Source organism: Gavialis gangeticus, unplaced genomic scaffold (assembly GCF_001723915.1).
Source record: "Gavialis gangeticus isolate Ggan-Ray unplaced genomic scaffold, GavGan_comp1, whole genome shotgun sequence".
NCBI classification, from domain to species: Eukaryota; Metazoa; Chordata; order Crocodylia; family Gavialidae; genus Gavialis; species Gavialis gangeticus.
Window position 1 is genome coordinate 128,632,761 of NW_017729022.1, and position 26,870 is coordinate 128,659,630.

At 46.1% G+C, this 26,870-nt stretch overlaps 2 protein-coding genes across 3 annotated transcripts in view; one reads left to right on the forward strand and one right to left on the reverse strand.

Moving 5' to 3' along the window:
* CST7 (cystatin F) overlaps positions 1–10,282 on the forward strand; it is a 16,398-nt gene extending 6,116 nt beyond the window's left edge. The window contains exons 2-4 of one of the 2 annotated variants that reach the window (XM_019516159.1): positions 7,402–7,574; positions 8,308–8,424; positions 9,904–10,282. In XM_019516159.1, the coding sequence (XP_019371704.1) occupies positions 7,402–7,574; positions 8,308–8,424; positions 9,904–9,915 (302 nt within the window). In that variant the 3' untranslated portion in view covers positions 9,916–10,282. Of the gene's footprint in view, positions 1–7,401; positions 7,575–8,307; positions 8,425–9,644 lie in introns of both variants that reach the window. The other variant, XM_019516158.1, reaches the window with a different exon arrangement.
* Positions 10,283–16,632: 6,350 nt separating this feature from the next.
* Positions 16,633–26,870, reverse strand: part of APMAP (adipocyte plasma membrane associated protein) — a 27,854-nt gene continuing 17,616 nt past the window's right edge. The window contains exons 5-9 of the mRNA XM_019516157.1: positions 25,418–25,534; positions 22,910–23,084; positions 21,289–21,423; positions 18,589–18,781; positions 16,633–17,637 (exon numbers count right to left, since the gene is read on the reverse strand). Coding sequence (XP_019371702.1) covers positions 17,428–17,637; positions 18,589–18,781; positions 21,289–21,423; positions 22,910–23,084; positions 25,418–25,534 — 830 coding nt within the window. The 3' untranslated portion in view covers positions 16,633–17,427. The remainder of the gene's footprint in view (positions 17,638–18,588; positions 18,782–21,288; positions 21,424–22,909; positions 23,085–25,417; positions 25,535–26,870) is intronic.

The window sequence follows — 26,870 nt, forward strand, 5'->3', positions numbered from 1 at the left end:
AGAAGTTGGGAAGGGATTCTGATAGTGGGCCTCTTAGGAAAAAACCCCCTAAAATAAAGCTGCCTCTGATCAGCACTTCCCTCCGGAGGAACAGATTGAATAGGCACATGTGCTAGTATCTCTGTTGCTATCACCAGTGCATGAGTGATGCTCAGTAAGGTTACAGGAAGACAAGGTTCTTTGGGTAAATGTGATATCTTTTATTAAACCAACTAAATAGTTGGAAAAATTGTACTCTGCAAGCTTTCGGGTGTAAACACCCTTGGCCATCTTTCATCTTCCAGCTCTCCACCCCCGCCACAAAGTGCAGCCTAGGCCCAGCTGCACTATCTGGATCTGAATTTTATCAGGCTCCAAGTCCAAGGTGTCAGGATCTGAGGGCCTGACTTTGTGCCAGAGCCTCAAATTGGTCCCCTAACAGCTGCCAGGAAGTGTGTGGGCTTATATTGTGCCTGAGCCTGGGTGTGAGGGAGGAAGGTAGCTGCACTCTTATTCTATGTTTCTCAGGGGCCGTGAGCAGAACTCGGAGCACCCTCTGGGCAGCTCAGTCCCCGCAAAGATACCTGCACCCTGTTTGCCTGCTGCCTTCCAGGCCCTGTGAGCTCAGCTCTGCAAGCGCACAGGTCTCTTGCTTCGTAACAAGTGGCTGTATGGTATGGCTAGCAGAGGAAGTGTGGAAGCTCAAGAGCTCTTGGCTTCTCACTTTAGTACCTGGCTGGATTGCCACCCCTGTCCTTTAACGGGCCTTCTTGGAGCAGGGGGTGAGAGAGGCTACATCTATGTATTCTTATGCCACACTTCTACCCCTGGGGAAACTGGCATCTTCAGCAGGTGGAAATTGAAATGCAGACTTCCTGGCCTGGCAGAAATGTCAGGGTACCCATTTGTGAAGTTGTGGAGCCTGGGCTTTGGGGATCCCTGTGCCTCATTTGCCCTCGGCCTCCAGCTACGCCCTGAGTGACATGACCACATGGCAAAAATGATAAAGGCACTGCAGTGCAGCCACGTGAGGAGAGGCTGAGGGAACCAGGCATATTTTGCTTGGAGGAAAAAAAGGTTAAAGGCAGACACGATAGGAGTTTTCAAATACTTGAAATATTGCCACAAGGAAGAGCAACTGTTTTCCTTTGCCACAAAAGGCAGGACGTGAAGCAATGGCTTCAAACTGCAGGCAAGTCAATTCAGATTAGGTATTAGGAAAACACTTCCTCACTGTTAGAGGAGAGAGGCAGGGGAATCAACTGCCCAGGGGAGTTGCGGCATCTCTGTTACCGGAGGTTTTCGAGAGGAGGCTGCATAAGCATTTGATAGCGATGAGTTGGGAACAGCACATCCTGCCTTTATGCAGCGGGGGTGGACCACATGACTTCCAATGTTCCTCCTAGCTATGTGATCTGTGGGTATGGTTTGTTCTTCTGTTCAGGGATGGTGAGGATAAAAGCCATGTCTGGAACCTCCAACCGGTTGCTAACTCCAGCCAGTGTCTTGTGTCTCTCTGATAGCGGTCCCACGTATGGCCTGACTAGAACCAGCCCAAGAGCAGTGAGGCTGGGGCTGCTCTTTGGCCAGACATACCAGATGTGAGCCTTCTGTGAAATGCTGCTGATGGTGCCCCATAGCAGGGAAATGGGAGCAGCAGAAAGAGCCCAGGCATGTCCCGAGGGAGGCTGCTGCTGCTGGGCTAAATTCTGATGAGCTGCAACACAAGCCCATCTCTCCTCCTAGGCCCTTTGTTGTTGCAGAATATGCACAAGTGCCTCAAGACCTTTGATATTGCAACACCCCAGGGAAGAAGGGAAATTCCTCCTCCTGTGGGCAAGCAGAGTCTCAGAGTGACTAACCCCATGTGCTGGCCCGAATGTCCCCTGGGGAACCAGGGGCACAAGAGGGGACTCAAACCCAGCCGTCCTGACTCTCAGCCTGGTACCCTAATCACTGAGCACTCTGACCTGCGGCTGGTCCTCCTCTCACTTCACTTTTTGCAACAATGGAATCACTTCCCAGTTGGTTGCAGGAGCCAGAGTATCTGCAGCCTCTCACAGCCCAGAGCACATGCAGGGAATAGGTCTGTGTAAAGGCACAAGGCAGTGGAGAGCCAGCATCTATATCAGGTTAAAACTGAGCTGGCCATAGGCAGTGAGATGCGAGGGGAAGAACAGCTCTGGCTGCTGCACTGCACATACTTTAGGATCTCAGTGGTTTCATCTTATGCTGGAGTATGTGCCTACCAGAATGATCACACTGTATTTGTCTCCAAAGTCTGTCCTCATGGGTTCTGATTCACTAGAACGAAGCGGGTGGAAACACTTCCATTATTACAGGATGACATGCCCATCCCTGTGGCACTCTGCCAGTGACCCCACTCCAGCCCTGTGCCTTGTGTAGCAGGCATCAAGCAGACCACCTCTGGTTTTCTGAGAGATGCCCCAGAACTGGTGTCTATGCCTCTAGAAATAGAGCAGCCCACGCTGCAGCCCTGGGTATTTCCAGCTCTGCCTGCTCCTGTCACTTTCCCAGATCAGAATTGGCCTGCTTGCCCAGCATCATGAGCACAGCAGGATTTTAGTCAAAGCCTCTTTAAAATTAGGAGATGCTCTGCTTTCTCCATGGGCCTTTTTTTTTTTTTTCCCCCAAAGGTCACCTCTACATCTATCATGTGTCCTAACCTGTCTGAGCCATTAGCAACTAGAGTCCCTGCTCGGAGACTCCTCCTGACACTGGCCTCCCCTTTAAATGCAGCTCAGCCAAAGTCCTTTACTGTGTGCTTCATCTGATACCTCCCCTGAACAGAGAGCTGTTTCCTCACTGTTGTGAGAGCTGTGACTCAATAGGTGTCAGAGATCGTTAAGCCACAAAGGGTCTTTGTTGCAGGTGGAAGAAAGAGAACATGATGTCCCTCCCACCTGATAGGAGGGCTGATGTCTACATCAGCCAGCAACACTGTCAGATTTTCCATGCAGAGCTTTGCATGTCATTGCAGCAGATGGGGCACCTGCTGCCATTACAGATCAGATCAAGGTCTGGGACCCTGGTTTAGCAAGAAGCTGATAAATGATTTCTCAGAAGACAGCTAATTCCTGTAACCAATGGGTAGTGCTAACCACCTTTCCAGTGCTGCCCCAGAATGGGCACTGCCTTCTTGATCTCTGAAAGGGAGGAGGCTGTTTTAGTGGTTAGACCAGGGATAAGCAACCTCAACCAGCTGTAAACCAAAGCAACCCAGCTCCAGTCCAGTGCAGGCTGGGTGGCTTCAGTGGTGCATCAGTAGTAAGGGGGGTTGCCTCTGCCCACCCTGGGGCTGGGCACCTGGGAACTGCATCCACTCTGATGCTTCTCTCCATTCCCTCCTGCCAGCTGCAGTGTGGTTATAAAGATGGAGAAAGACTATTCTCTGTGCTGGCATGGCCAAAAAGTAATGATCTTATACTGCAACAAAGGAAATTCAGCTTGAAGATGAGGAAAAACTTTTTCACTCTGAGGGTAGTAAAGCCTTGGAGCAGGCTACCTAGAGAGGTTGTGGACTCTCCACCCTCAGAAGTTTTTTAAGATCTGGTTAGATGGACACTTGGCTGGCATGGCTCAGGCACAGATGATCCTACCTTGAGCTAAGGGTTGAATTAGGTGGGCCGTGAGGGCCACCCCCCGACCTATTTTTCTGTAATGAAAATGACTGACCTGCCCATGAAGCTGGGTGTGCCAGGTGAGTAGCTACAAGTCTAGTCTCTCACATCTTATTCTGCATGTGGTCTCTAGCCCTGCAGTTATTGAGGTCTTTTGTTGCCCAGCATCAACAGCTGGGGAGGGGTAGACACTGCCCCCACCTGGACAAGCTAGTAACCTGGTAGTCAGGGTATCTTATGGAAGTACCCTCTGGGGTCAAACCCTGTCCGGCTAAGTGGAGAAAATGGGACTGTGTGAGCACTCTAATCACAAGCGGAGGAGAGAGATGAAGGCAATACCTCTTGCCAGCTGCATTTAAGAGAAAGCAACTGCATTTTGGGCAGAGCCCAGTCCTGTCAGGACTCAGCCACCACTCAGCAAGCCAAGCCTGATAAGGGCTCAGACAGAGGAATGCCTGGTTTCCAGATCCCAGTCAGACTGAAACATAAGCTTTGTGCTGAGCACCTCTGAGGCACTTTTGGATATGTCCAGAAGCAGACTTTTAAATCCCTGGGGAGCTTCCAGGGCCAAAACTTAGATGACTGTAGAGTTTAGATGCCACCAGGAATAGGAGATGGCTGAGAAGAGGGTTTCAGGATTGCAGCTTTGGGCTTCAAGGGAATTTGGATCTCTAAAGCCTCCTTCTTGGGTCTGGCCCTAGGGCCCTATATTTCACCAGAGAATTAACCACATAAGACACTTCTGTCTTCTAGCGCTAGTTGCTCCCTTGAGATTTCTACCTCAACTCCCTGCTCATCCTCCCTTGGCCAGATCTCAGGGGCTGAGCCACTGTAGCTGCAGTCAAGGGACCTTGTAGGTGCCAGGATCCCTGAGCAAAGTAGGTCTGTGCAGGCAACGTGAGCGTGCAGGATATTGGAAGGGAATCTGCACAGCCAAGCCCAAAGGAGAATTTCACTGTTCCCCAGCATTGTCAGCGATATGTGTTTTAATTAGTTGATGATCATTTCCGTGTACACTGTCACGTGCTTCTGAGCAACATGCTCTAATTGTTTTCTTGCTGTAAACTGTTTTAATAACACGTCTTGTGCTCTGTGGTTTGGTGCTAGGGGTGAGAGTTAGGTGTGAAAAATGAGTTGGAAGAAATATAAAGACTTTGATATTCTACAGTATATTGGCACCAGCGCTCAGGGAGAAGGAAAATTAAAAGGGCAACTTCTTGGATGGTGTGCTTTGTCATAAGCCAGGGGGTCTCAACTAGGGTCCCGTGAGACCCTTTTAGGAGTACTGAGACATGAGTGCCACCACTGCAGCAGCCTGGTGAAACTGCCCAGACAGCCTCTGTTATCACTCAGGATATGAGTGGGGGGGACCAGACCAGAAAGGCTGCAGCAAGAGTAGGTGCTTCTGCCTGCCTTAGGCTTATCTGGCTGTGCATGAGGCATGCAGGGCCTTTCTACCCTGCACTGCAGCAGCAGCAGCACCCCAACTGAGAACCACTGAGGGTAAGCTGAGGCAGTGTAAGAGTGGTTCTCAACTGGGGTTCTGCCAAATTCAAAAAAGATGTGGAAGGGAGCCCTGAATCTAAAACGATTGAGAACCACTGGCTTAAGCAATGGCATTATAACAATTAATGCTAATTGAGAGACCTGCCACTTTCATTGCTTTCCCTGGTTTACAATAGCCATCTATTCTGGAAATTCCTGTCTCGGGTGTATTTTCCTAGGTGTGTTAGCAAACAATTGACAGCTGTTGCAGGATGAACAAAATGCAGTAGAAATAATCCAGGTGGAGAAATGACACCTGGCAGAAAGGACTCTGGGCAAAAGCTTATTTTGTACGACAGCCCCTTGCATCCAGATTTCTGTCCACTTTGAATGATGTGTGGTACGCACTCGAAATGCCTTCAAATTCATCAGTCACCAGAATGATCGCATTGAATTTACAGAGATACCAGAGTCATTGGGCATCTCAGTGTTTGGGATGCAGGGATACAGATTGGAATGGGATAGTTCAGATTGGAGTTCGTCAGCTTAGACACTTTTCTGACAACAGCTGCAACGTTGCCTCTCCACGACAGGAAGTTGTAGCTTGAATATGTCACTTTCTGAAGCTAACAGTCTCATGAATTCTCCTTCTGGGCAAGGTTTTGCTCTAATTACCCTAAGCAACTCACCAGGTATGCCTGCACTGACACATGGTAATAATTACTAAGGTTATGGTCAAAATGGAGAGGCACATTTAGTGCCCCCCACCCCCACTTTCAGCCTGTTACTTCCAGTGCCTAAACACACAGACTAGACCAGGTGGAACAGACCTTCACTGAAGCCAGGGCCAAAGGCAACTCCCAGGGAAGGGAGTTTGCAGAGGCTCCCTCAATTCTTGGCTCAACCATTTCCTGAAGAGGAAATCCCTAGGATGCAGCCTACATTGCTAGATCAAGCTCCCTAGCACTGAGGTTATTTCCATCCTCTTTGCACAGTAGAAGGTGTTTGAGATGCCTGCAAGACCTCAAGTCAGGATGCTGTTTCACCTATATGCCTCTGTGGCAGCAGTGTCCTTTCTGGAACAAGCTGTGCAGCAGGGGTGGAACATCCTATGACCTTGCTGTCCCCTCACCCCAATTAGTGAGCGACATAGATTTAAAGTGACCTGGAGGGTCTGGTTTAAAAACATCCTGTCCAAGCAGGCCTCTCCTCTCCCAGAATGGGTGCCAAGTTGATCTGAAAACACACTTCCGTTCATTCTTCGCCTTATCCAGTGCTGTTGGCTTCCCTCTTACCACTATGGCCTGCTGAGTGTTTCAGTTACTCCTCTGTACCTCAACCTGTAGGGTCCTTTGTCCCAGATTAATGCAGGGGATGGGGTAGCAGGAAAGAGCAGGAGCAGGGAAAAGGGAGTAGAGTCGCCCTCCCTCCCTCCCTCCTACACACTTCTTAGCCATTGCCACTATGGCACTAGCTCACAGCTCTTGTGTGAGCAGGCTGTAGTGCAGCATGCCAACCCAAGCATCTCTTCCCTGAAAGACTACAAGTCATGGTTGTGTGGTGCTGTCCCTGCCTCCTGCATCCCTCACCATGCAGGGTTATGAAACAAGATGGCAAACCACAAATATTCACACAGGGAGGCAAAATGGGCAGGGAAACAAGATGGTAGATACAGCCCAAGGTGGCCTAGGCAGAAGGCTAGGCTTGTGCAGTGGGGTTCACAGGATCTGCATCCTGCTCCCAGTTCTGCCAGACTCCCCGTGTAACCTTTGGCAAGTCACTTGATTTGCCTCTGCTTCAGCTCCCCATCTATCAAATGGAAGTCTTGCTTCCTTTGTGGGCAGTGCAGACCAGGAACTCTGTCTTGCACTACCTGGCTACACTCTGGCTGGGTATTGTCATATAGGAGGCATAGACTGGGAAACGGGCTCCACCAAAGGCAATGTGAGAGAGCTCATGAGGGAAAGATGATACCTTTTGCTCTCTTTTCTCCCCAGTCTCAAAGGGAGAAATTGGCTCAAAGACACTAGGGTGGGTGGGGGGCAGGGGGCAACTTCTTGGAGCCATGTTTCATAGTAACACTGAACCTTTTGCTGCTGGTCATTGAGGAATATTTTTAGCAGTGACCCCAAGTCCTCTGTAAAGGGACATGCTCACAGGACAGCAGCTGCACAACATTCAAGATAAGCTTATTCTAGGCCAGGGGGTGCCTTTCTGAGTAGCCGTCACCTCGAAATATAGGTTAGTCTCTGACCCTGTACAGTGTGGGTAACGGGATGTGCCTGTGTCATTACAGTTCTCCACCTGCAAAAGCCTCCATCAACCACAAAACCAGGCTTTCCAGTCTCCATAGACACCAAAGACCCTGGAGTTCGCAAGGCAGCTCGGTTTGGTGTTTATCGATATAACAATGGCTCAAACGACTTCTTCCTCTTCAGAGAGTCTCGTATAAACAAAGCCCTTGTCCAGGTAAGGGCAGCCTAATTTGTCACACCTACGCAATTCAGATACTAAACAGTCCTGATTCAGCAAGAATAAATTCTCTTCTCTTGCCCATGCAAGTTGTCACAATCTTAGTCCTTCCCCAGTAGGTGGAAACCAGGATGGCTCTACTGAAGCCACTGTACCTACACTAATTTACTCCTGTGAGAAATTCAGCCCCTTAGCAAATGCAAGAGATGTGCACCAGTGACTAATAAAAGATTTCCTGCTGAACAGGGAACTGAAAAGTATTGACTCATAGCTGGGCTTAGTACACCGAATGGGTAAAAAGAATCTTTAGGATTAAGGTGTTGTTCTCTAACCCCTGGGTAATATAGCCTGGCTTAAAGAAGTCTGACTTCATCCCAGTTCCCAGGGAGACCAGTGCAATGATTACATTTTTCTTCTAACCAGTTGCTTTTCATTGCTTTAAGCTCTTTAGGGCCAGGGCACTTGGGTTAGTTTGCATAGCACTTACCACAATGTGTAGCTCTAACCTTCATTAAGGCCTCTAGGTGCTGCTGTTACAGAAATTAGTAACCCAAGCTCTCACTGAGTGAGAGCACACTTTCCCAAGAAACATTTTTTGGCCCACCTAAAACGCACTGTGTTGTTGGTGTCATCTATGCCCAGTCTGTTCCACAGCTTTCTCTTCCATATGACCCCTCTCTCCTCCCTGCTTCTGCCTGCTGTTAACTAACCAGGAAATTACTTTCTCTAGATTGTTCGAGGGCTGAAGTACATGCTTGATGTTGACATCACCCGGACAGTGTGTAACAAAAGGAACCAATCCAATTTGGACCACTGTGACTTTCAGAGGAAGAAAAAGCTGCAACAGGTGGTTCCCTCTTCTCTGACTTCCTCTTCAGGTTATTTCATAGCAGCAATTTCAGCATCTGACCCACACCTGTTAGAGTCAATGGGAGACCTCCCACTGGCTTTGTGGGCTCCGCGTTCTCACAACACTTCACTCCTGCTCATGGACCTAGTGATACTCTGAGACAGAGTTATGCCTGTGGGTGCTTGTCCATTTTCATCCACCTTAAGTCGCTTAGAGGAGAGGGGCAAACTGCCTAGTTGCAACTTCACTGTATTGCAGCCATCACAAACGGCGGCTACTCTAGCATTGTTTGGTAGAAATAAAGGCTGAGGTTTTTCACTGGCTGCAGTGAGAATAAAGTTGGACCCCCACTGTGCTTTTGAAAACTCCATTCAGCTGGAGTGGCTGTACCACCATGGTGAGGTGCCCCCTACCCACTTGGCAGCATCAAGGAGCACAACTCCATGCTGTTGCTGCTGCCACTACCACCACTGCTGCTGGGCAGGGAGGGGGTGCCTTGCCATGGTGGCACAGCTGGCGCAGAGCTCCCAAGCCCACATCCCCCCCTGCCCTGCACACATCTGGGGAGGCACATGCCCCCCATGCCTCCCTGCCCAGGAGTGCACACAGCAGCAAGGAGCTGCCACCCCCACCCCTCCTCCCCATAGACTTACCTGCAGGCAGCTAGTGGAGCTGCCCTCTACCACTGCTGCCTGGGGCTGTGAGCCCAGCCACGGGCATATGTGCATGTACAGATGCGTGTGGCACCCCCTGCATCCCACTCCATGCAGCCTCTTGCCAGCCTGCAAAGGGACACCTGCTGTTCCTACAGTGAAAGGAAAACCCAGATCCCTGCACAATACTGGGAATCTGGGACAAATCCTGTCCTGGAGACATGCAGCTTGGGGCCAGGACTTGATGTTCCCATTTTGGGACTGTCTTTCCCAATTAGGGACAGGTGGTCACCCTACCTACCTCACCTTCACTGCTCCCTCGCACCATCTGGCTTCCTGGTTAGAAGCTGTAGAGCCAGGCTAATGGCAGCTTTTTAAAGCCTTACCTCAGGGAGACTACACCTGCCTCCACAGGGTGCATATTCCTGACAGAGCAGGGTCACCTCCCTTCTGTTCCCACACTTCTTCTCTTGTAACATATGGCCCCAGTCAGTAAAATAAGAGTAAAAAAAATTCTGACAGGCCCTGAATTGGGGAGTCTAACACATTGCCTTCTGCTTGCAGATGCTGAAATGCTATTTTGAGGTTTGGATTGTGCCCTGGGTACAACATGTCCACGTGCCAGTTGTTCTCTGTCACTGATTCACCTTCCCTGGGACCACTGCACCTACCAATTGCACCCTCACAGCCAGGATATCAGCATTGCTTTTGTGGCAGCTGCAGGCACCCACATGAAGTTTCGGGAAATTGAGACCTGCTGGACAGGTTGCAAAGACTTCATTCCAATGAATTGATGATTTTCATATTTGATTTTTTTTTCCAGGAAGATCCTTGAAAAATTTCACATAAAACCCAACAGGAACCATGACCCTTCAAAGAAATAAATTAAACAAATAAAGAAAAAGATAAAATTCAGGTTAATAGACAAGCCGGACAGTAATAAATATTTTAACAAACTAAAATATAGAGGGTATGCGGAGGCTCGCTAGTCAGAATATAAAATGGCTTTTAAGTACATTGACTGAAATACATGTATTACATACAGTTCAAAAGGACTGTGTGGCCACCTATCTGAGATTGTAAGTGCTGCATGTCAAGTGATACAAAGTAGGTAGTATTTGTACATAGCCAACAATAATATATCTGCACCTATGCTGCTTGCCCTTCCAAGAAAAAATAAATTGTCAATCTTGTTCCACAGAGACTTGCTGAGTTTTGCTTTACTCAATTTGATGACGTTGCTTTTTATTAACCTATGCATTAAACTACCCTGTTTAACATGTGGTTGTGACACTTGTGATCAGGCAGAGCTGAAACTCATGTCTCAGAGTACAGATCTGCTCTTGATAGAAACAACATCCTTTAATTGCTGACATCTGATGCTAGCAATGAATGGTCATTGACCCAGGACCTGACACATCAAGTTTGAGTGGCAAAGAATATTTTTTTCAAGGGATTCATGCAAAAAGACATTCAGGCACTTCAGTCCCACCGATTTCAACAGGATGGCTCCTTCCCCTTCGTAGTAAATGAAACAGCTTCATCTGTACCCTGGGCTTCTAGCCATGTCTGTAGTTGTCATCCAGCCCAGGAAGACCCACCCCTCCCCACCTACTAGACTAATTAAAGACCAGGACAAGCCACAGCACAGCAGCAATGCCCACAAGTGTAGTGCAACAGTCCCTACTCCTCAGCAATCTGTAGTAGGACATCTTGGTAGCAGGCACAAACTTCATGCACAGCCAATGCCTTGCTGTGACCCAGATCTCTGGCTGCTGCCACCTCCTTACTCCTCTCCAAATCACTCTGCACAGGGAGGTTTGGGCTCTCAGAGTATGGCAGCATGATTCAGCAGTGTGTTCTGGCAGGGAGGCTCCTAAGTTTGCCCCAAACCTGGAAATGTCCCATGGTTACACTCAAGATTTCCAGCATACTTGACAGCAGTGGCTGTGGACAGCCACCTGAGCAGCTTCACCAGCCCAGTTCCGGGATTGGGACAGGAACTGGCAGGGTGTGTTTGGGCAGGACTTTGGCAAGACCCACTATGCCTGCAGCACAGACAGGCCCCAAGCTGGCTATTATCCTCTTTGGCCACCTATGCCCCTTGTAAAGCTTCCCTAACTCCTTCAGTGGATGGGCATGCTGATAGAACAGACTGGCATTTAACTGCTTCAAATGCAATTAGTGCTGCTTTTTCTCTGTAGCAATGTGTTCCTTCTGTTCACATGGAAGTCAGTTCTGTTTGGGGCACAGATTCAGGCATGCAGATAAAGCATAGATTTTGTATAAAGCATAGATCTACAGAAAAAGCAACCTCTTTCTTCAGTCAACTTTGAGCAACCTCATCCAGGCTTTATAGCCTGGTCTCAGCATTAGGAAGGGAGATGCTAACTGGTAGAGAGAGAGAGCGAGAGCTGTTTAAAACCTGATAAATGCAAAAGCCAAGATGACAGATTTGTGCTGTTCCCAGATTCAAAACACTGTCTTCAGGGCTAATGTGCCTCTATGGGCTTTGCACAACAAGAATGAGGAAACTGCAGGGACACAGCAGGTTACCACGTTTATCACATGCACTAAATATGAATGAGCACCCTGAGAACACAGCTACTGCTTTGCTAGGATAGCAGGGTGTCCTCCAACAGAAGAGTGCCAAACTCTTTAAAAGGATATTGCCTGATTCCTATGCAGCACAGCATAATATGATGCAAGGTTATATCTGAAAACATCATCTAATGAAGGGACCAGCCTGCCCCTGCTGCCCTTTATACTCAGCAGGTAAACAAACTCTCAGTTTGGGCTGAGAAAAAAGCCATGGTTTATAGCTGCTGTGACTCCGTGGGGACAAAGCATTTGTTGCCACTGGCAAATAATGTTGGATGAACAGCTTCTGCCTCCTGAAGCAGATCAGGTGGTTGCCAAAAACAAGAAAGGAACAGGCCTTAAGTCATTTAACACCAAGCAACATATTAGTATTACCTTGCAGCTAGAGGAAGGTACAAGCCTCAACAATGATGAACAGCTATTACAGGCTGTTTACTTAACCTTTCTTAATCACACAGTGCCTCAAGCATTGCTGGGTCTGTCTCTACTCAAGGCCTGGGTCAGATGCCATCCCAAGGGGCACTTCTATATTAAAGCTTTGCATCAAGGTTAATTGCTTGCCAGCTGACTCCAAGAAGCAAAGTTGGTTTTTTTTTTAATGCAAATTTTTCATGTTCCAAGCCAAATCAACCAAATCAATTCCAAATCCAGGAGTCAGTCAAGAACCGTAAGTGGCCTTACTACCAACTAATATCCTCCACCTCCACCTGGGGCTTCAGATGTTTCCAAATCATTTGGCAGGCATCCTATGCGCACACCCAAGTCCAGAGGCTTAGGGTTTGGGTGCCCCCAAGTTTTGCTTGTCCTCAGCCATAAGGCTGCAGGAGCAAGCTAGCAAAGATCCTTGCTAGGCTGGTCTGGATTCCCCCCAGCTGGTTGTAGTCTGGAAGAAATATGTGTATGCTATTCCAGAGACCAGTCAGTTAACTTGGGGCAAGACACCTCTAGTACACACAAGGTGTGGGAACACAGGGAAATCTCTCTTCCACCCAGGGCTAGAAGCAGCCACAAAACAACACACATTTGTCTGCAGTGAAGGAAGAGCTCTGGGACAACCTGGGCAGAAGTGTCACCCGTGCACAAGGCACATGGATCTGACAACACAGGATGGTTGGAAGGTGCTGAAAGGGCATCTAGTATTGCATTTACATCTCACTGGCAAATTGAGGGGGATGTTTGAAAACAGCATTAATGCCTGCAGTGCTCTGCACATCCACAGGTACGAGGGTGCCTCACTTCCTTCAAAATCAACAGTAATGGGGCCTCAGTGGCAACATGTAGAGGGTGCATATGCACCCCCTGAGAGCGCTGGTGCACCCCCTGGCAGCCCGCGCTCCATTTAGGCAATGGGCAGTGGAACAGGCAGGAGCACTGGTCAGGGAGCAGGGCCGCCAGCAAAAATGGCCGTGCTGCTTCCGGAAGTGGCCACAGGACTTCCAGAAGTAGTGCGGCCACTTTTTGTTGAGAGAAATTGGCCGCAGGGGGGCCCCCTCCCCCCGTCAGCATGATTGGCCGCCGGGGGGACCCCCCTCCTCAGTCGCTGACTTAAGCGGCACCAGTTGCCCATGGGGCCTCTACTATAATTTGTGAATCTGGGCCTCTCTCCACTAGATGTTTGTTCCCCATTGGTCTGACCAGGTTGGAGCCCTGGTCCCCATCACAGAAGGCCAAGCAACCCACCACGGGCAAGTGAAGGCAGAACCCTGGAAGCCATCTAGCAGTGCAGGAAGGGAGGGAGCAGAAACATACTGCTGACACCACAAGGCAGACAAAGTTGCATTTGCAAAGCAGGGGATGATGTTGAAGACTTGCCATCCTGAAGCAAGTTTCTGCTTGCTTCAGTTCAATACTGCTATCAAAACAACTTCCCTTAGCACAGGAACCTCCTAGTCTAGCCCCTCCACAGTACAACTAGCAGTCAAAATGCCACATACCTGGTACCACTGCTTCCCAATACCTCCTCCATTGTTGTCCTCTGGAGCTTCTTGAATCTCTTTGAAGAGGTTCTGAAAATCCAGTGCAACCTCAGGTATGTCCTGGCCCTGGCTCCTCAATCCTGGTCTCTGCCAAGGTCAATAAGGGGATGTCCCTCTCCTGGTTATCCATCAGCACAGTACAGGGGCCTCCATATATAGGCTTACACTGAAGGATGTGGGCTGGAAGTGGTCCTAGTCTGGAATAGATGGGGCCAGGTCTCCTCTGGCATCCTAAGCTTTGCTACATCACATACCTGGAAACCTTTTACCTTTTCCAAGTACTGTCTGTGGATCCAAGCCCCTTTGGGAAACACCTCTAACCTCTTAGAAAAAGCTTCCACAAAACTTCCCAAGGGACCCCCAGCTTCAACACAACAAACAAGACCAGTAAGGTCCCTTAATTCAGAAGACCAAGCCAGAGAAAAGCATGGCCTTCAGAGTAATGGAGAACATACATGGCTCTGGCTCTGCTACTACAAGGCAGGAGACCACTGGGTTATTTTCTTCTTCACCACTGCCCTCCTCCCATTGGGCAAACAGGGAAGAAAGCCAAGGTGATGACAGATGTCTGGTGCTGAAGCCAGGTTGTTACCATATTTCTAGTGTCCAGCAGTGAAACTGCAACAGCCTGAAATGCTGAAATGCTATTAACTTGACAACAGGGCTAGATAAAGGACCACTGTGTGCGATCACCTGCTCAAGGCAGGATCATCCCCATCTGCACCATCCTAGATAGAAAAAAAAAAACAAAAAAAACCCCTAAAACACTCTTAAAAGACTCCCAGTCAGACCACCCATCAAATTTTCTTGGTACAAATTTACTCCTGAATCAGCAATTAGCTCTTGGTAGCAAAAGTAGGTGTAAAATCTAGCATATACACATGTACACACCTACAGTAGCTGAATGCCCAAGTGCAATTGCCCTTCCCCAGCCACAGAGTCAAGGAAGTTCTCTCATCTCCAGTGCTTGCAGACATCAGGGAATTTTCTTGCTTTCTTCAAAAGCACTGGGTGTTGGCTGCAAGCAAGGCTGGGGATTTTGGCTGAAGTGTGCTGCTGCTCCTGCTGCAACTTAAAAGCCCAGAGGTTCTTGGCTAGGGGTCTTTGCTCCACCACTCAGTCAAACCAACTGCCACATTTGGCATCAGGAAGGAATTTTAGTCCATGCCAATCTGACTATGGGATGTGGGGGTTTTGCCTTCCTCTGTAACGGGAGACATCTTATTCCTTACAATTTCTTGGGCATACTTCAGCTGTCCTTGCAGCAGCTGACCATTAACAATGCTCTCCTCCCCTGCTCTAGCTATGGCAAGTTAAGTTCTTGATGCTTTGATCACTCTGATTGGTAGTCATGGGAGACTTGGTTTAAAAAACTTTGTGAACAAGTTAGACAAATACTTGGCAGGATTGTCCCTATCTAAACCATCCTGGTTTTCAGCAGGGGGCTGGACTAGATGACTGCCTGAGGTCCCTTCCAGCCCTGCTTTTCTACTATTTTACTATTATAATTCTACAAATCAGCTAATGCTTTTGACAAGTTACCTGCCTCATCTACTTTGCTATGCAAGGCAGCACTGGCCAGTTGGTCACCTATTTGGCTTGATTAGAATTCCCTGTTATTCCCAGAAGCAGGGAAGTGCGACAACTGTCCTTTACCTAGGCCAGGGGATTGACTGAATTCCAGATGCGGGAGCACATACACACAGCAAGCAAGCAAGCAAGCTTTTTGAGTTTCATGTTAGGAAAGGTTACTTCTTCCCTCCTTCCCACCACAGATGAATCACTGAAGGGCAAATTTCACTGTGTTTTCATGGCCAGTGTCACACACTACTAAGACTCCCGAGCAGATAGAAGCTATTGCAGTGCATTACCTCAACCCATTTGTTGAGAACATTACAAGTACCAGCAAGAGTTTCCTCCCAGCCCTGTCTCAGAATGGGAACCCTTGAGAAAGGCAGTGCCTGGGACTGGTGTCACTTGCTGTTCTGAAGTGCCACCTCCTGGAGAAACCTCATATTGCAGAACTCCCAGCTCAGTGTCTTCCTTGGTTCTCCCCTGGCCTGAGATCATGACTCGACTCTCTGGCTTCAGTCATACTGGGACCGTTACCCTTTTCGGAGTGGTGGAATCTCATCTCACAAGCACAATCCTCCTTCCGCCATAAGGGGAGGGGATCAAGGATTTGGATCTGGTGCACCATTCTCCCTTTCTCTTGGCTATGCAGGATGTTGCAGCAAGCCTACCCTTCTCTGCACATTGGCCCCTGCAGCAACTTCTCCAGCTGTTTCCCCTGCTGTTCCTGGGCTCTGGTCAACACAGTCTAGTCCAGGGCTTCTTGCAGGTTGCCATCTACAGCCAGCTGCCAACCAGCCAGATCTCCTACTCATTCTATAAGCAACTGGCGTTGTCCTCCTCCCCAGTCAGTCCCTACTCCTGGGCTCTCCTCCAATACCTACCAGATGCAGCAGGCAGGACTAACTGAACAGGCTTGCCCAGCCCCAGGCCTCTTGGCACTTAAAGGGAAGTAAACTGAAATCTAGTCCCATCTGACTCTTCAGCCATGGATCTCAATGTGTTCACAAAAGATCAGTAACAGTATCCCCGTTACAGATATTGTCTTGGTTTCCACATGCAAGCATTTTTACTGCCAATTCACCCAGCAAGCCAGTGGCAGATTTGGGATATAAAGAAGCTAGGTAACTCAAATCCCAGATCAGAATCTAGTCATTTGGGCCACACTGATATCAATACATGTTCAGCATTATTTTCCTCCCATTCTCTTTACCACTTTAAGTTAAAGAGGAACTTTCTAGGTCACACTGGAGTGAAAAGCAAAGACCATATGTGCCTGTAATGTTGACACTAACAGAACAATAAGCAACCAAACACACTGAACCATCCTCTGGCATTGGGAAATGCCTGGCACTTGATGGGTATCCTCACAGGCTAAATAATAGTCATTTAAAAGCACTGTCTAAAACCCACTAGAACCAGCCTTCTGTTTAATGCTGTATAAAATGTAACATTCAATCACTGGCAAATTACAATGCTACAGAGAGAGAGAAAGACTGATTAGTAGACCATTAGCAAAGAAAAATTACTGTACATCAATTAACAGTCAGGTACAGTTTCATATGTTCATTATATAGGCTGGAATTGAAAAACCCTGACTGGGCAAACAAGGTTTCTAGTTAGGCCCTGGTGGTTATTGCTGCTATCACAGAAGCATGGCATGACATGAGAACATGCATAACATTTTTTGAACCATGCCTATAGGGTAGGATCCAAACTGGAAATAAAATTACATGCAAGCCAACCTCTTCAACCACAGCATTGCTTCATTTAAGGTAACTACCTATTTCCAGTGTTGTATTTTCAACTGAATGACAATGAAATTGTATTCAACTGGACAGAGGATGCCTACTTAAGACATGGAAGGGGAGCAGTGATGGTTTCCACTGAACAAGAGCATTTGATCATATCTGCTTACTCCTCTGCTCCCCACAGATGTTAATTTTATGCATGCCACTTTCAAGACAGAGTAGAGTAGAATAGACAAGCGGAGAGAAAGGAGACAATTATAGCAATGCATATGCATACATATATTTTTTTGTTATAGCATAGCAGCTGGGGATTTCCCTGTTGCACTTAATGGTGCTATGGCATATGTAAAGGGATCTACTCCCGCGGCTCTTCCTTGGATGACCATTTGCTTCCAGCTTTCCTTTCACACTCTTGGGATGTTTCGGGATATTATTTCATACCAGCAGTTAAACATGCTCAAGGTTAAGTCTGCAAATGAATGGAGATCGAAAGGAGCCCAAGTAGAGGTATCCATCGTGTTCATGTGCTTCGCTAACATAAGCCACCACCATCCCATTAGGATCATGAAAGCTTCTTTTGTAGGAGCCTGTTTCTCCCAGTTCTATGACAAGGCTATACCTGGGCACAAACTTGATCACAGTGTCTTGACTTAGCAGCTGAAAGACAAGTGAGGAAAGAAAAAAAATGGAGGGAGTAAGTCTCATGTTAGAAAGCTGCTTAACCATGAATATCACCATCTGGTATACCACTATCCCAAAGATCACACCAGAATGGCAAGCAAACCAGGTCTTTGGATTAGAGGTAAAAGTTGGCTGCATAGATCTGGCACATTAAGAGAACTGACTCAGCAACTTTAAAAACACTATTGACAAAAAATGTATGCCAGGGCAGAGCCCTTAGTTTTTTCTCATTGTGACACTGATGCAGAAGGCACTAAAGACCTTACAGAATTTCATGCAGTGACTGAATGTTGGCCTTCGGCATCAAACAGCTGAGATTTGGGTGTGCTCCACCCTATGATGTTGCTCATTTACTTGTGACCTGGGCCCCAAACACTGATATTCTTCATACCAGAAAAAGCCTTTTTTTTTAAGTTATAACGTAGCATAGCAACAGAGTCACTAAGCATGCATCTCCATTCTAATGTGTATTGCTAATCAAGATTTATTCTTTGAGAGACAACTGAACTTCTGAGCTATAACCATTTTTTTTTGGTTTGCTCAGCTGTCCAAGGACCAATTATATAAAAAGTCATGTTTAATAAATTATGCTTTGCTCCTCCTCTTTTGTTTACCTTGTGTTAAAAAAGGCAATCAAATGCAAACACAGTATGACTGAGGCTAACAGGCAGATCCCACAAAAATAAAAGCATTTACAGATGAAAAGGGAAAACCAATTTCAACACATCCTATTTTTTTAAAGACTGCGCTCCTAACTACTGGTACAAGCCAGCTTTAGTTGTAACTAGAAAATGCAGAGGATGCCTCAAATTAATGACACATGGCTTGGCAGAGCACTTAGCTCTTTTTTAGCTCGAAAATACCAACACACCCAAGGTATTTTAGGTTACCTTTAAAAAAGTAAATGTTTGTTTTAACCAATTTTACCTTAAATATAATGCTTTTAATCCAGGGTTTTTCAGATAAGAAATCCATCATAGAAAATCCAGGGTTTGGTCGGATAGCTGACATGGCCACCCAGTATCCTCCAGAGCTGCTCCGGCGAATGTTATCTGGAAAGCCAGGCATGTTTTCTACAAACATATCTGCTCCACCTTTCATAAGCCCAGACACGTAATACCTGAAAAAGTCACAGCAGCAAAATCACATCACCTGCTTACTTTTGTATGAACATAAGACCAAATAATTGAAAAAACAAGGTCTGCTATAGGGGGATGCTGGACTCCACTCAAGTGGAGTACAGCAAGGGATGAACACATTCTTCTCTTTCTGAGGACATGTACAGACTCGTGTTTGAAGTGTTCGAAATCCTAGAGCATTTAAATCCTAGCACTGTGCAGACTGAGTGTCATTACTCTAGAAAACATTATCTAATCTGTACAATAAGTAGATCAAAGTACAACTCAACCTACTTACACCTGTGACCCTGATCTGGTATGTCAAAGTATCTAAAGACCAAACATCCTACTTGAGTTGAAATGCCAAGATTTCAGACAACAAATACAGCTCCCATACCAGCTGCTCTGCCATTGGGACTGATCGTTGACATAAAAAGGTAAATCCACAGAAGCCAAAGGAGTTGTTTTATTTTAACTCATGCAATGGGACAGAATTTGTGCCACATTGTTTGTACGAACTGTGGGACTGACTAAATCAACCAAGCTGATCTATTAAAAGGCAAGAGACATGTATGATGCTACAGTTAGTCACAATGACCCTGTGTTCATGAAACTGGAGAAGTAGTGGTGAGCCACAGAATAATAAAATCATAAGACAATGACTTTGCTGATTAAATTCTGGCACAGCCCCTCTTAATTTGCATAAAACTTTCTTCTCAGACAGGGAAAAGTAAGTTCTACTGTCTAAAGAAATACAGGCAGATGAGAAAGTATCGATTGTTATTTTACTTGCTTATGCAAATAAAACAGAATCACCTTGTAGTTAAATTGGCAGTCAGGATAGATGTTGTGAAAGCTACAAAAACTCTATCCAACAGTTTTTAAACTTTGCATTCCTTCTTTCCATCAGCATCTTGATACTTCTAACCTTGATGCTCACTGCATTACAAATGCAATGCAAAAAAAGCCTTTCTGGTGCTTAACACTACATAAACACACAACAAAAACTGTCCTATAGGCGAGAACAAGGATACATCTTTGAGCATGTCTTCACAGCATTCCCTAGTACCATGCTGGGGAAGTTATGAGACATGTTGTGCCTGCTACACCCTAAGTTAAAGTTGCTCAACCTCCAGCCTGCAGGCCAGATACAGTCCAGAGGCCCAGTGTCATCTGGCCTGCAGGGCCCCTCATGGATCCTGAAATCTGGTGGTAAGGGAGCAGTGATACTCCTCCCCTGATACTGCATCTCTGAACCATCTCTGCTCCAGGCCCTGCATGTTGGTAGTGCCCAAGCCCAGTATGCAGGACTGGACGGGGGTAGCACCAGGCCCCAGGACCTAACCCTGGTGTGAGCAGCTGGAAGGGTGCAGTTCTCGCCCCCTGGGACCCAATCCTGGCACAAGGGAGGTGGAAGGGGACAGTGCCAGCCCTCTCCCAGCATTCAGGGAGTGGGAAGTGAGGGGAGGGTGTTGGGTCCCAGGGCCCCACACCACTCACCTGGCCCAAGGGGCCAAAAGATTGAGGACCACTGCCCTAAATCATAGTACAGCCAGCTTACTGCAGCGCTAGGGACACATGCTAATAAACTGCAGAAAACTTTGTGACATATCTGGTACCAAAACAAGCCAGAAATATTACTTGAGAGACTGAGCCTCCCCCTTGCTACATACTTCCTGGTGTTGAGCCCTAACATGGGTAGCCCACTGCAGCAGACACCACTGATTAGACTGGGTTGAAACAGCTCAAGTTAATTGTCATGGTGCTGGTTAATGACACCAGAAGTTGTGGGCAAGTCCTCTGCACTAGTTAAATCCAATTAGGATATAAGCAAAGTTATCCATGGCAATCAAGGGACCTATGACAGAAGAGGTTCTTGCTAGTGTTAGTCATTTCCAACACAGGAAGTAGACCTAGACTAAAGTAGTGGGGACCAACCTTTTTGGCAGGCTTGTCACCAATTAAGTCCTCTCCTGGTGTGCCATTCAGATGCTTCAACCAACCAATCTGCTGCTCTGCTTTCTGCTCCCTGCCTGCTCTCCTGCTCCAATTTCTGCTCCTTGGCCTACCTGCTTCTGTGCTGCTTGCTCTGTCCCTAGTCTGCTGCATGCAGAGAGGTTGTCTGTCCATGCTACTTCTGGCATGCATAGCACAGGTTGGCCAGCCCTGAACTAAGACACTGTGCAATTGTATCAAGTTACTTATAAAAACCAAACTTCAGAAAAGGGGGTAGGTTTGGGCTCCGAGGCCATAGAAAGTGTTCAGTCCATTCATAAGACATTTTAATTTAGGAAGACTCCTCATACCACAGTAATGGAAGTTATTTATATCTACACAGACAAATATGTAAGGCTGAAATCTGCCCTGATTACTCCTTGTGCTGCCCTGCCAAACTCAGCTGCTCATCATGGAAGCATTTGGCTCAAGATTTCCTTTCATTTTCAAACCCATCAGTTGAATACAAAAGCACTGGGTCACAGTGTCCTGTACCATCCAGCATCATGCTCACCTCCTTATTCTAGCCAGTGTCAGCTCTGCCACCAACACAAAGTCTTCAGCCGGAGAGAGCTGTACTCCATTGGGAAACCTCAGCCCCACCATTAAGACTTTCACTTCTTTGGTCACAGTGTCATATTCAAACAAGCTAAGGACAAAACACAATGCATGTATTTGAGTAAGGTGAAGCAAAATGATTCACTTGCAAACATGTTGCCTTGCCAAGTAGTTTTGTTTTGTTCCTCCAGCTTTTATACAAAGAACAGGAAAGTTAAACCTGTCAGGGCACATCTAAAATTATTTGTGGATTAAAGAGAGGGCTGGAGAAATAAAACCAGCTGTCTGCCAAGCAAACCTCTGTGGGAAGAGTCATCTGAAACATGCCAATTCTTTTAATTTTCAAAGCATGAACTGGGTATGCTTTTGGAATATGCATAGACATAGGAGATAGAAAGATATAGGAGATATGAATATTACATGTAGAAGAAAGCAAGAATTTGTTTCTATATTGCATATATAGGGAACAAATGCTGGAAAGATAAATCTGTATATCGTTAATGCTGTCCCTGGCCCAGATAGGCTCATAGCCAGAGCATTCTGATACTCAATTCTATGACAAGGGTTTATTTTCCCCATGTCCAGGGAGGGAGGGAAGGGGGGGACACCACATAACTTGTCTTGGCATCTAGTAAATATGCTAAGTCTTTATATATCAAACAAAAGGTTTCAGACACCAGTAAGGTGTTCTTGCTATTCCTCTCAATTTGATTTCTCTACAGTAGTGGTTCTCAACCAGAGTGCTGTGGCACACCATGGTGCCTTGAGATCCTTTCAAGGGTGCCGAGGGGTGCCATGCAATGTTAGCACAATCAGGTGCGCAAACCTTAGTCACATGATAAATCCAACGGCCGTGTCTACATGAGTGCAGACGTTTGCTTCCCCAGTGACAAGAAGCAGCAGCACACCTTGTTGCTTCTTGTCCCCAGGAAAGGCCTGTCCCCCATGCCCTCTGGCACATAGCAGGTTACGCCAAGTGGGGTAAAGGAGGCTGAAGCCAGCAACTGTGCTTGCCCCAGCAGCCTTACCTGGGGTCCTGGGGGCCAACCACATCACTCCTGCAGCTGGGAGCCCGGCCGGCAGCCAAAGCATGGCTCCAACAGACCAGGCTCCAGTTTTGGGCAGCGCACGCCGCTGCCACATGCACTGCCCCACATTTTTTTCTGTGCAGGGTCAAAACCACAGCCCCGCACTGCAAAGTAGGAGCTCAGGGAACACCTGAATGTGCAGAGTGTGGCACCACAAACGGGTCTGTGGTGCCATACAGTACACGGCCATGCTAGTCTGGACGAGGCTAAGGATCTCAAAAAGGAATCTATAGTATTAAAAATATTCTGACCAACTGTAGTTTTTCCAAGTTTTCTTGGCCGGGGGATACAGGGGAGGTCACAGAAAAAACACCCAAAAAAAATCAATACCACCCATACCCACCCCAAAAATTGCTCTATTATTTTTTTTCCACAGTCAAAAAATGAGTAAGAAATAAAAGCTGACATTTTCCAAGGGATGCTTCGAATCTCAAAAGGTTGAACACCACTGGTCCTACAGAAAATGGAGTGCTCTGGATAGATACTTGCCGTCCATCATCTCTTCCTTCCATAACCAGGAGAGCAAAATCCCTCCTTTGCCATTTACTGCTCGAGTCCGTGAAGTAGATCTTCCTCCCATCCCGAGTCAATGTCAGGTCATTCAAAAAGGACAATTTCTGACCTTCAATCGGTGTTTTAGTTGACAAAAGCATTTGCACTTCACCTGATAACAAGAAAAAAAGGAAATTATTCTATTTCTCTCTGTGTTTTTTTCCCCACTCTGCCTTTCTAGTAATTGAAATACTAACGATTGAGTGTGTGGGTGTAGTAACATGACCTAGTATGATTTCCATCCTCAAAAGAGCAGCTTTATTTGATATACTTTAGTTTGAATGTGTAAGATGTACAGTGTCAGCACTCAACAAACAATCCAGCAGTTCATTTCTGCAATGTGCACAGACACAGTAACGGTACATTAAGCTGACAATTGTGTTTGCTTTTAACAAGCTAGCTTTGTCTGGCTCCAAATGCATTTGAAGCAAAGTTATTTATGAATTCAAGGAACCACATGCCAACTCTAAAGTTTCAGTAAAAAGAGTTTTCAACTCCCCTGAAAACCCTAAACTCAAAGAAATTAACTTTGAGAAATTAACTTTGAGGTGTTCAGAAAATTAATCTTTGGCTTATGAATGCATAGGATGATTTTAGTTGTGATTAACATTTTTGCAAGTGTAACAAAAGAAATACAAACCCTACTCTGAGAGAAAAAAAAAAGCTAAGTACAACCTTAAGTATGGAGTCACTGCTGACACTCATAATGTGTTCTTATTTATATAGATACATATTTATGTTTATTTAAAATATTAAAATATCCTTCCTTAACCAGAGGAAGCAGAAAAATCAGGCTTGGGTGTTTTTAACAGATGCTTTTCTCCCCTCCACCCAATTAAGCATTTTGATTTTTTATTTTATTTTTTATTTTCATGAGCATTGAGTTTGAGAGACAAAAAGTTCCCAACATTCACAGCTCTTGGCAGGGGACGACATTGATATCCTAAACCCAAAACATTTTATTTTTAGTACATATGCTATTTTGAGACACGTCATTTCCCCCTTTCCCCAGAGTGAAAAGAACTGTTCTTAGATGGAGACATTCCATGCAAATACATAGCCCAGAACAAAAGTTGTGGGACAATTCTGAATCCAAGAAAGTGAAGAAGGCACAATAATCAAAAGTTTAAACTATAGGTGAGGGGAAGCACAAGGAAAACAAAATTTTGTACCTTGCAGTTCTTCAAGGTGCAGGGGGAGGGGCAGAAAAACTCTTCAAGTTGTGAAGAAAGACATTTCTGAAAGATTTTAAACACTCTGATTTGAAGGATAAGCTAAGGGTCAAATCCTATAACTGGATCCAGGCAAGAAGGACTACTGCTTCCAAAGAGGGCTACTACCCTACCAACCTACGCTGGAAGGTTCAGGGATCCGGCTAAAAGGCTTTGCTAATGGTTAGGGTGTTTGATTCAAAGCAGGAAAACCAGGTTCACTTCTCTGTTTGATCACAGATTCCGTGTGTCATTAAGCACATTCCTTAGGTCCATATACTCAGATGTACTTGGGTACTATCTTTTTCCATGGCAGCAAGCTGGTAAAACACCTTTTGAGGATCTGTGCCTTGGTTGCACTTTATCTTCAGACCTTAGTTGTAAAAGTACAAACAGCAGCACTTAGTAACCTTGGTAGGAATAGGGCATGAGGACAAACATAGTATCCATCATGAAATTCTAATATTATAAAAACCTAAGTCTGTCTGTCTGTCTGTAACACTTTATTTGCACTCTGAGTGGCTGACAAACAGCCAATCAGAGAGCTCCAAGCATGGGGGAGCGTCACCATGATTCCGAAGCAGCACTGAGGCCCAGACAGAGGGTGGGGGAGCTGCTGGCCTCTGCTCCCCCACCCCACTCCCTGCAAGAGGCAGAACAGCAGCAGCATGGGGGGGTTAGGTGGCAGCACTCCATCCCAGCCTCCTCCCTCCCCACCCCCCATCATTTTTGACAAGCAATTAGCTAGTACTTCAATATTGGACAATGGGAATCACAAGACAATTTTACTTTTGATTGGAGAAATATAGAACACTTATGACCTACACCAGGGATTATCAAACTCAGCTGGCTTCCCCAGCCTGGATTCAGACAGTGCGAGCAGCAGCTTCAGAGGTCAATGCAGTTGTTGCTCACCCCCTACCACAAAAATATGTCCCCAATGGGACACTGTATCCCAGATTTCTACACCCGGCCACAAGGTCTTTATTAAGTAAGCATCAGTAGCTCTCCTTTTGCAGGCAGAAACCCAAAGACACAAAGCAGTAATTATATCTAAGTTTTCCCAGAGCATTTTCATCCACAGATTTCAAAGTACTTGACAAAGGAGTTCGGTATCATCAACCCCATTCAGTCATGCAAAATCAAGTACAGAATTCAGGTTGCCCTGCTTACCTTTTTGCCTAACAAAGACAATTTATAGGGCTTTCCAAAAAAAGAAAATGAAAAAACCTACCTGTAACAGGATTGATTTCATATATTCCATAATATGCGTCTGCCACAAAAAGGGTATTATTTGGCCCCACTCTGATGCCAAGAGGTCTCCCACAGTCGGGCTCATCTTCCCTCGTTCCTTTGGAAACAATTTTAGAGCTGTGTAACAGGCATACTATCTTTACAGAAAAGCATTTAGGGAAGACCATAGTACAACAAGACAATATAGCCAGCTATTGAGCTACACTGTTCCCTAGTGATTGACCCAAAAAAAATATAATCATTCCAAATAAGGCTAACTAATTTTTTTTAATTATTATTTTAATTAAAACTAAGTTGTCATAGATTGCCAGAAAATATATCTGATTTTTCACTGGAACACCCTGTATTTCCAGAGAGTCCATTAGGATTATCCAAGCATACTGATCCTTCAGGACAGTTTAAACACAATTAAATAGAAGTGGCCATATCTTCAGTGGTTGTAATCAGAAAATACATAATTAGAGGATCTCGCTCAAGTGCTATGATAAGTGGTATAAAAATGACTGGAACAGATTAAAAGGAATTCAGCATAGGGGCTGTAATTCCATATGCCACCTCATGCCCAATACTGCAAAATGACTCTTGTTTTTACTAAAGCTATATTTTCTCCCCAGCGCCAACCTGAACACAGTACAGAGAGGAAATTTTGTTCTGAACTTTCTTGACTTGGGGAGTGTTTAAACCTGGACTCAAAGCAGTGCTTGTAGGTTAGGCATTGAAAGTATACACTTAATACATTTAGGTAACATGCCTAGCCCAATAAAGACAACAAAGAACTTTTAATATAAAAAAAATAAATAAATCACACATTGGGCCCCTAACTAGGTCTATTTCATATCCAGAAAACTGAATTTTCAAGAAAAATTACCTGTGGAGCAACTTCATCTTGCTTTTTATTTACACACGTAATGCCCATAGAGACTAACTGGTGAAAGATTATTTCAAATGAGAAAGCATGTTCCTCAAGCAACAGGAAGGCAACACTACCTGATCTGTACACAGATTGCAAGATGGTGTACAGGGGATGACATATACAGCATTCCCCCTGGGTCCACACAGTTGTTTAAACAGCTAGGTATAGCCTGGTTTTGTACTATATAGCGTCAGACTGGACTTACTGTCATTGTCTAGGTGTTCCCCTATTTATTATAAAAAGCACTGGAATGCCTTTTAATAAATCATATTTTAGGGACATGAACAACCACAAGGATATTATATTACCCGAAACACTAAAAATAAGTGCATGTTAAAAGCACAGCTTCAGCCCCAGTACTTCACAGGTGATCTGTGCTGTCACTGGCTACATCCACCACCACAGAAGTATAACAGAGCACATGTGTACAGCAACAGTCCTGTCAAGCAACACCCCATATACCAGGGGCAGCCAACTCATGACACGTGTGCTACACATGGAACATGCCATCTCTGCGTGT